This window comes from Diachasmimorpha longicaudata, chromosome 5 (genome assembly GCF_034640455.1).
Source record: "Diachasmimorpha longicaudata isolate KC_UGA_2023 chromosome 5, iyDiaLong2, whole genome shotgun sequence".
NCBI classification, from domain to species: Eukaryota; Metazoa; Arthropoda; class Insecta; order Hymenoptera; family Braconidae; genus Diachasmimorpha; species Diachasmimorpha longicaudata.
The window spans coordinates 4053800-4063847 of NC_087229.1; the positions used below are offsets into that span (position 1 = coordinate 4053800).

General features: G+C 42.2%; 4 protein-coding genes across 4 annotated transcripts; all 4 read right to left on the reverse strand.

The window, feature by feature from the left end:
* Window positions 1–414: 414 nt before the first annotated feature.
* On the reverse strand, window positions 415–2727 carry LOC135162896 (cytochrome P450 9e2-like). The gene has a single exon (XM_064121838.1). The coding sequence runs from the start codon at window positions 2344–2346 to the stop codon at window positions 808–810; it is 1539 nt and encodes a 512-aa protein (XP_063977908.1). The 5' UTR covers window positions 2347–2727; the 3' UTR covers window positions 415–807.
* A 149-nt stretch (window positions 2728–2876) lies between these two features.
* On the reverse strand, window positions 2877–4726 carry LOC135162899 (cytochrome P450 9e2-like). Its single transcript, XM_064121841.1, has one exon. It carries the CDS (start codon window positions 4573–4575, stop codon window positions 3058–3060), a length of 1518 nt encoding a protein of 505 aa, XP_063977911.1. The 5' UTR covers window positions 4576–4726; the 3' UTR covers window positions 2877–3057.
* A 136-nt stretch (window positions 4727–4862) lies between these two features.
* LOC135162898 (cytochrome P450 9e2-like) lies at window positions 4863–7750 on the reverse strand. The gene has a single exon (XM_064121840.1). The coding sequence runs from the start codon at window positions 7227–7229 to the stop codon at window positions 5709–5711; it is 1521 nt and encodes a 506-aa protein (XP_063977910.1). The 5' UTR covers window positions 7230–7750; the 3' UTR covers window positions 4863–5708.
* A 158-nt stretch (window positions 7751–7908) lies between these two features.
* Window positions 7909–9757, reverse strand: LOC135162897 (cytochrome P450 9e2-like). Its single transcript, XM_064121839.1, has one exon. The coding sequence runs from the start codon at window positions 9591–9593 to the stop codon at window positions 8064–8066; it is 1530 nt and encodes a 509-aa protein (XP_063977909.1). The 5' UTR covers window positions 9594–9757; the 3' UTR covers window positions 7909–8063.
* Between the last annotated feature and the right edge of the window lie 291 nt (window positions 9758–10048).

Here is a 10048-nt window from a genome sequence, read left to right on the forward strand (position 1 = left end):
AATAGGAGATGATAAAGGTATCAGTGATTGTCGAGAAAGTAAAATTATTTATTGGTCGTTTACGTCTGACGTATAAAAAGTACCGAGAACAGCCCAGGACTTTCGATTGATTAATTATAGATTTTTAGAATATAAAATAAATCCTATTCAACACCCGATTGAATTTTATTATTTTGGGACCTCATTCCGGGCTTGAAATTTCAGCCAGAAACCCCCTCGGCAAAACTGGTTGTGCTAAAGCGCAACGGGAGGATCATATTACTTCCAGGTTTCAAAGATCACTTCCTCCAAATGTCAGCCAAAAGCACTTTAGTCTCCAAAAGCACAAATCGCACAAATTAATACACAAATTAATACACAAATTAATGCACAAATTAATACGCAAAATCGATTTGAAAGAAGAAATCATAATAATTGGAATGACAATAATAATTCTCATTTTATTTATTCTATCAAGACATGAGCGTCGAAAAATCATCAAAAAATCAATTATCGATTTCATGATTTCTTTGTCGTCATTTTGTTATCGTATTTCAATGAGAGAAATTGTTTTCTTTTGTGATTATTACAACACTTCTGTACAAGTCTCATTATATCATTGTTTATTTTATTATCTATCGAACATTATCCAGATCCTCTTTTCGTTCGATTTTAATCTCTGACCTTCAACATCGATTCCCCGATACTTCGGCACACGTAAAAATTCTAGATCTAGATTTCAAAAAAGTAAAAAAAATTACAATTACCACAGCAACTCAACAGAATCGTAATCGCTTAGCGAGCTAACTTGATCGATTAGTTTTTTCGTCACTTATTTTCCTGAACAGAAATTGATTTCCCTCTCGCCTGAACTTTCAGCCAGAAGCCACCTCGTGCCTTAATTTCAAAAGTATAGACATCCAGCTTGACAGGCGTCAGCATCCTGTCCCCCGGCTTAACCGAACACTTTCTCAAAATACGAGCCAACAGTACTTTACTCTTCATTATCGCAAACCTGTTCCCAATGCACATTCTGGGTCCAAGGCCAAATGCAATGGAGGCAGCAGCATTTGTCAGTGTCTGTCCCCCGCTGATGAATCTGTCGGGATTGAAGACATTGGGATCAGGATACTGAATCGGATCCCTCAGAAGCGCGTAATACGGTATCCACAGAACGGTCCCTGGTTTCAGCATCACCGGCTGTTTCCCGGGCATCGGTGAGGGTAGCTCGTACTCCTTGCAGCAGACTCTGTCCATCATCGAGTTGATGGGATACAACCGGAGGGTTTCATTGACAACAGCGTCCAGATAAACCATATTATTGACAGCCTCGTACGACGGATCGTCTCTTTCCTTATCGAAGAGCTGGTCCACTTCGCACTGGAGCCTCTCCTGAATCTCCGGATTCTCCGCCAGCATCTGCATCACGAAGCACATGAACGTCGACGTCGACTCGAAACCCCCGAAGAAGAAGACAAACGCTTGCGCCGTCATCTCCGGAATGGTCAGCACGTCTCCATTATTACGCGCCTCCATCATCAGTTGAATCATGTCTGTCCGAGTGATACCTTCTGCCTCCCTCGTCGCGATCGTGTCCTTCACCAGTTCAGTGAAGAACTTTTCAATGTCATCACTGACGATTTTCATGTCAAAATATTGACGAAGTATCGGAAGTCTCTTGGCAAGAAACATTTTCACCAGGTTGAATCCTCCGAGATTCGTTGCTTTTCGTCCATTAACGTAAAAATCGTTATTTGGATTTCTCATCGAGTCAACGTTCACCCCAAAAGCACATGTACCAATGACGTCATTGGCGTAACGAGAGAACACGTCCTTGGAATTGATGTCGATAGGCTTTTCATGGGACTGCTCTGCAAGGTAGTCCGCAAAGGTTGTAGCACATTCGGACATGAGTTTGAACATACCTTTGAGTTTGCTGGATGTGAAGGCAGGAGTCAACAGGTTCCTCACCTCTCGCCACTTGTTGTCCTCGAGGAAGAAGAGATTTTTGCCGAAGATCGGCTCGTGCCGGGGCATGATGAAGCCGTCGTGATTGACGAAATGATCGAAGGCCGTGATGCTTACCTCCTTGGCGAGGTCCAGATCGAGGATCATCAGCGCTGATGTCATCATGAATCTTGTTGACACGTACTTGACATTCTCGTTGACATTGTAGAATTGGCTGATGCTCTCTGATACGGATATACCGCGGGCAAAATTGAAGATAAAACCGACCAGCGCGGTCATAGGTTTCACGTGGGGAATTCCGTCTTTTTCGTAGAGGATTTCCTTTCCGAAGAGGAACTGGTACAGGTGATAGAGAAAGTAGGCGACAAAGGCCGTTAGGAGAAGGCTCAACCACTCCATGATGATTCTGGTGGAAATGCAGTGACAAATGCAGTGGTGGGTACGTTAAATACGGACCAGTGGTGATGATAATCTCTCACTTTATGTGAGATTGCGTGATGATCTGGACGATTTGATTTGAGGAGCGTAATTTCATCTAGATTTGTGAAAGGTGTTGAGTAATTGGCGATTATTTGGGGGGGGGGGGGGAATCAAAGTGATAAAGATTTATAAAAAATCGAGAACTCTCTCAAAAAATTTGCGAGAAAAATCGAGATGTAAAAATGATAATGAAGATTCATACTTTTCGTGTGGAAATAACTAATTGCTGAATATTCATATAATTCTTAAATAGACTTTCATATTTATTGAAAAATAGTAATAATTACCAGGTAATGAAATATTCGTTTTTTATTGTAATCTACAGCGCTAATGATTCATGTGTTAATCTAAAGTTCTATCCAGCAATAAGAAAAAATATCTGAAGTCGTGTGCACAATAGTCTTGTCGATGATATGCCGATAACCTTGAGGATAGTCATAAACTAAGTCTTCGCATGTATAGGAATGTATATATTTATTTCCAACTAGTGGTTATTACATCTTCATATTAAAAGCGATGATTTTTCAATCTGGATATGAAATCGTCGCACTTTCTTTTTGTTCCATAAAAATAGTTCCCATAAATCATCTTTACACCATAGAATTTTTTTTGTTTATATATATTTGATGTTTACACATCTCGCCGTTGGAATTCCATCCAGAATCCACCCTCGGCGGTCATAGCGAAACTGGTCTTGCTCAAGCGAAAAGGTAGGATCATCTTCTTGCCAGGTCTCAACGAGCACTTTCTCAACAGGTGCACCAGCAGTACTTTAGTCTCCAAAAGGGCGAATCTGTTTCCAATGCACATTCTTGGACCTTGACCGAATGTCAAAGAGTTCGCTGAGTTGGCGGATGACCGTCCATTTTTGATGAAGCGGTCGGGGTCGAAGACCTCAGGATTGGGGTAGAACTCGGGATCCCTCTGAATCGGATAAACTGGAATCCACACGTTGTCTCCTGGTTTCAACATCACTGGCTTTTTTCCGGGTAGAGCTGGGGGTAATTCAAATTCTGTATTGCAAACTCTGTCCAGGAACGGAGCCACCGGGTACATCCGAAGTGCTTCGTTGATCACAGCTTCGAGATAAACCATGTTGGCAACAGCTTCGTAGGGAGGATCTCCATCGTGCTTATCAAAAGCCTCGTCTACTTCCCTCTGGAGTCTCTCCTGGACATCGGCCCTGTCCGCGATTTGGTGAGCCACGAAGCACATCAATGTCGAGGAAGTGTCAAAACCACCGAAGAAGAAGATGAAGGCCTGAGACGTCATCTCTTCAATCGTCAGCTTGGGACCCTCTCCTTCCTTATTATTTCTGGTCTCCATCATCAGTTGGATCATGTCCGGCCTAGATATTCCCTTTTCATCCCTCATAGCAATAGTCTCTTTCACGAGATTTTGAAAGAAGACATCAACATCACGAGAGATAAGTCTGATTTTGAGTAAATTTGATAATCTTGGAAAGCTTCGAACTGTAAAAAATTTGATAGATTGTATTCCTTCGAAATTTGTTGCCTTTCTTCCCAGAACGTAGAATTCGTTATTTCGATTTCTAATGGAATCCACTTTTATTCCAAATGCACAGGTACCAATGACATCATTGGTGTAACGAGTAAATGCGTCTTTGGAGCTGACCTCGAACGGTTTTTCTCGCGATTGATCAGCGAAATAATCAGCGTAAGTAGAAGCACAATCGGACATCAGCTTGAACATGCCCTTCATTTTGCTGGAGGTGAAGGCAGGGCTCAGAAGATTTCTTATCGATCGCCATCTCTCATCGTGGAGAGAGAAAAGATTGTTGCCGAAGAGGGGCTCCTGTTCGGGATCAACGAAGCCACGATGATTGACGAAATGATCGAAGTACTTGACAGTTATATTTTTCGCGAGTTCCACATCACGTATCATCACAACCGGACATCCAAAATCAAAGAAACCCACGTATTTGGCGTCCTTATTTAACTTGTAAATGTTGTTTATGTTCTCCACCATCGGTGTCTGTCGGAAAATTATCGGTGCCATGTTACCCAGGAAGGGAACCGGTTTGACGTAGAGAATTTCATGTTTATCGAAAAAATTCTTATTCTCGATGAGCCAGTAGTAGAGAAACAACACTAGGACTATTGTTGCCAAGATCAACCAGAAGCCCATGATGTGATCCGAAATTTACTTGACGTCGAACACTGTGACGGACGGAGATACTGTTCACTGTGTGTCGACGCTGTCTACTGTTGTCATGTACAAATGACATCTAACTTTGTTGGCATATCAACACTACACTGCTGACCCGGTGATAAAAGTTCTGTAGGAGGTAACATACCATGATGATGAATTGCACAATCTTCCACTGTAGTGCGCAATTTATAGTCACATGTGTATGTAATATTCCCTCCCATTGATATGAATGGGCAATCGCGATTTGTCTTGCAAATCATGCAACTCTGAACTGACACGTGGAATTGTAGTAAAATTATTGAATGATGAAGTATTTAATATCCGAGTAGAAAAATCTTTGTCCATTGAACAGCTTTCAGAAATGTTTAGAAAAATTAGGTGTAGATTTTCTTGGAAAATCTGTCAGGTGACGAAAAAAGATGCTCCGGAAGATTTGTGGAAAGTAATTTTTTTTTGACATTTGGAAGAGAAAGGATTTACGAGTAGTTTTAGAGTAAATTCTGAGTGCAACGTAAATCCCCCACCAGATTTTTCTGTGTAAAATTGAATTCTATTTTTGGTTTTAAAAAATGCGCAGCACGTGTATCAGAAAATATCAATTGAACCGCGTTATCGTTTCCTGATATGATTATCGATATTGATTATTGCTTGATGCAATTTTTACAAGTATCAATAATCCTTGAATTAATCAAAATACGCATTTAACCATTTATTCACAGCTGATTATTTTTTACCCACTGTTTACCCACACATTTATTAGTAGCCGCATACATTTTTAACGTAGGTGTGATTGAAAGTGCATATTTATCTCATCCGTGGACAAATTTTTTTTTATCCAAGAAAAAGTGTTAATATAGAAAACCAATATGATTTGCCTCTCTTGATTGACTTCCGAGGTTACGATAATTAATACTTACAACTAATTACACTTTCAACATAAAAAAATATACATATACGAACAAAATGCTTTCTGCGATGATATTAATCTTTATCGACAGCAACTGATTGATTCAGCAGCATTTGATAAGATTAAAAAATGCGTAAGACTGATGACATCGATAAGATTACTTTCAAAAGTACAACTTTATCATACAACTTTAATTGCCGCATCACAATCTCCTCGGTTGAAGCTCGACCCAGAATCCACCCTCAGCCCTCATGAGAAAGCTCGTGTTGCTCAGCTTTAAAGGAGTAATCATCCTCTTCCCAGGTTTGAGTAAGCACTTCCTCAGGAGATGAACGAACATGATTTTGCTCTCCAAGAGTGCAAATCTATTCGCAATGCACATTCTGGGCCCCTGCCCAAACGACATGGAGTTAGCCGAGTTGGCGGACAGCTTCCCATTGTTGATGAATCGCTCGGGATCGAAGACGTCTGGATTGGAAAAAATCTCCGGATCTCGTTGAAAGCAGTAAATCGGAATCCACACGATGTCACCGGGTTTCAACACCACTGGATGTCTTCCAGGTAGGACTGGTGGTAATTCAAAATCTGTGTTGCAAACCCTGTCCAGGAACGCGAAAACCGGGTACATGCGAAGTGCTTCACTGAAGACAGCGTCAAGATAACTCATATTATTGATAGCTTCGTACGGAGGTGTATCTCCATGTTCTTCAAAGACCAGATCCACTTCCCTCCGGAGTGTCTCCTGTATATGCGGCTTCTCAGCGATCTCTTGGGCCACGAAGCACATGAATGTCGAGGAAGTTTCGTAACCCCCGAAGAAGAAGCTGAACGCCTGCGAGGTCATCTCAAGAGTGGTCAACTTGTCTTCATCTCTTTCCTGTTTATTCCTCGTTTCCATCATCAGTTGGATCATATCCTGCCTTGAGATCCCCTGTTCGTCCCTCATCGCGATGGTGTCAGCGACGAGCTTCTTGAAGAACCCCGCAACGTCATCAGTGATGAACTTGATGTCGAATAGTTTGCAGAACTTGGGAACCAGACGTAGCAGGACGACTTTGAATCCTGGCAATCCCTCGAAACTCGTCGATTTTTTTCCCACTTCGTAGAAGTAATTATTCTGGTTCCTGATAGTGTCAATGGTCACACCGAAAGCGAATCTTCCGATGACGTCGTTGGTGTATCTCGAAAATGCATCTTTGGTGTTGAGCTCAAGTGGTTTGTCTCGAGATTGATCAACGAAGTAATCTACGTAATTCCTCGCGCATTCGGTGATCATGGGGAAGAGGCACTTCATTTTGCTGGATGTAAAAGCCGGAGTCATTACGTTCCTGGTGTTACGCCACTTCTGGTCGTGCAGATTGAAGAGAATATTCCCAAAGAGGGGATCCTGCTGGGAGGTAATGAAGTCTCGATGATTAACGAAACAGTTGAAGTGCTTGATTGTGATTTTCTTGGCTAATTCATGATCACGAATCATCAGTATTGGAGTTTCAAAGTCCAGGAAACCAACGTACTTCGCTTTCTTATCGAAATTGTAGGTCCTCTGCATTGTCTCGAAAAGGGACATTGTCTGGAATAGGAACATCGGCGCCATGTTGCCGAGGAGAGGTACAGGTTTGACGTAGGGGATGCCGTGTTTATCGAAGAAATTGTCCCGGGGGAGGAGGTAGTAGTAGAGCAGCAGAATTATCAAGATTATTGAACAGATGGTTGAAAATTCCATGGAAAATGCTGTCGAAATGACCTGTCACTAGTGCCAGGACGAAATTTAGGTATCGACTGGGGAATGGTATCTCATGCTGCATTCTTAATTTGATGGCCAGGGTGATTATGCGAGCCACGCAATTTTGAGTGGCTGATAATAATTTTTGGGAGCATTGAGGAGACGATTAGTCCAAAGTATACCCACGTGGGTATTATTTCCCAAATTTATCTTCACCGCCTCATGTGTTGATCACCGGGAGATGAAACAGAGGGATAAGATCTTCAGATATTGACAGATGACAGCGACTGACACGCGCAGAGAGAACGCACCGGTCATGTGGTTCAAGAGTTTTGATGCACTTGAAAGAATTCGGTGTATTTTTTATGTTCCAGATTTGATTGCAGTTCTAGGAAATAGAAAATTCGGTGCTGGTTAAAAAATTTGAGTCGCCGAAAAGTGATTTGTCGATGAAGAAGGAGAGTACAATATCTCCAACAAATTATTTAATAAATTATTCAACAATCCCGCAAATGTTTTTATTTCCATAGGCGAAGGATTCCTCTGGTGGCGAGGCAATTTCTTCCCGATAGCAACTAACAATAACAATAACTCGTAGATCGATATGGTTCTTGGAATGCAGATAAGTCTAGAGGGATCGCAACAAGGTTTTCAAGATTTTTTTTTAAATTTTTTATTCAATAGATACAGAAACAATAAAAAGAGAACTCTGTGTATAAGTTCTTCAAGTTTGTTCATTCAATTTTCCCGGCGAGATGGATCATTTTGATAGTTGAACCTGCCACATGGCCAGTTCCATCAATAATTAATCAAATATATCAGAAGATATCGAAACTACGACGAAGTCTGGTGATTTCTCGGTTGAAATTCCACCCAGAATCCCCCCTCCGCTGTCATAACAAAGCTCCTCTTGCTGACCCTCAATGGAGTGATCATCTTCTTCCCGGGTTTGAGTGAGCACTTCCGGAGAAGATGAACAAACAATATCTTGGTCTCCAGAAGAGCAAACCTGTTCCCAATGCACATTCTAGGGCCCTGTCCAAAGGTCAGAGAATGAGTCGAGTGTCCAAACGACTTGTCATTCTTAATAAATCGTTCAGGATCGAAGACATCAGGATTCGGAAAATAGTCCGGATCCCTCTGCAGACTGTAAACCGGAATCCACACGACATCACCGGGTCTCATGACGAGCGGTTGTGCCCCGGGTACAGCTGAAGGTAGTTCAAACTCCGAAGTACAAACTCTGTCGAGGAATGGACCAACCGGATACATCCGAAGGGTCTCATTGATCACGGCATCAAGATAAACCATATTATTAACAGCCTCATAAGGTGGGTCTCCCTCGTACTCCTCGAACAGCTGATCCACTTCTGCCTGGAGCTTCTCCTGGACGTCTGCTTTCTCCGCTATCTCCTGTGCTACGAAGCACATGAGCGTCGAGGAAGTGTCGAAGCCCCCGAAGAAGAATCCGTACGCCTGCGACGTCATCTCCACGAGCGACAGTTTGGGTCCCTCTCCCTCCTTATTATTCCTCGTTTCCATCATCAGTTGGATCATATCTGGTCTCGATAGTCCCTTTTCATCCCTCATAGCGATGGTCTCTTTCACCAGATTCGTGAAAAACTCAACCGCATCGTCAGTGACGAATTTAATATTAAATAATTTACAAAAAGTCGGAACTAACCGCATCAATGCCAATCTCCAGGCCCCGACTCCCTCGAAGCTCGTGGATTTTCTTCCAAAAACGTAAAAATCATTGTCTCGATTTCTTATCGAATCAATTGTGACTCCGAATGCAAATGTACCAATGACATCATTGGTGTATCGTGTAAATGCGTCTTTGGTGTTGAATTCCATCGGTTTTTCTCGCGATTGTTCGGCGAAATAGCTGGCGTAATTGGCAGCACAATCAGCGACAAGTTTGTACGTCCCCTTCATCTTGCTGGATGTGAATGCCGGGGTCATCACTGCCCTGATCTTCCGCCACTTATCGTCGCGCATTGTGAAGAGAAGGTTGCCGAAGAGGGGATCCAAATCCGAGGTGATGAAATCACGGTGATTGACGAAGTGATCGAAGCCCTTGACGGTGATAGTTTTAATGAGTTCACGGTCACGTAGCATCACCACTGGGGTCTGGAAGTCGAAGAAGCCCACGTACTTGGCGCTCGGGTCGAAATAGTAAAGTTTTTGGATGAGATCGAAGATCGATAATCGTCGCAATGCTGTTGGGCCCATGTTGCCGAAGATGGGCAGTGGTTTCATGTGGGGTATACCATATTTACGAAAGTAATCACTCCGGCTGGAGAAGCAGTAGTAGAGCAGCAGAGTCACCAGGAGTATTCCCAATAGCGTCCAAACTTCCATGATAAAATTTAATTGCAAATTAAATTTATTATGTTTGTTGATAGATCAGTTATTGTACTTTCTTGGATTTTTATTGGCCGTCGATTAACATTGTCAAGTGTTTCGGACACGAGATCTGATTCTCTACTGCTTCATACTCGCGCGTGGCAGTTTAATGCCACGCTAGCAACCGCTGTATTGTGGCCTCGACGAGCCACTCATCTTGGATGATTGTGTGAGTGACTGTAATGACTCGTACAGTGTTGAAGATTTACGATTAATTTGTCGTTGTCTATGAATTCTATTCACGTGGTCGACCAGGAAGATGTAGTCTGATTATCGTTGTAATTATGTAATAAGTTTTTGTCTCATTTTTAACGAATTAATCTAAATACTTGATAATAGTGGACAGGAGGGAATTTTCTAAACAATATTTTTCAACTACGAAGGATAACAAAAAGCACGAATTTCTAACA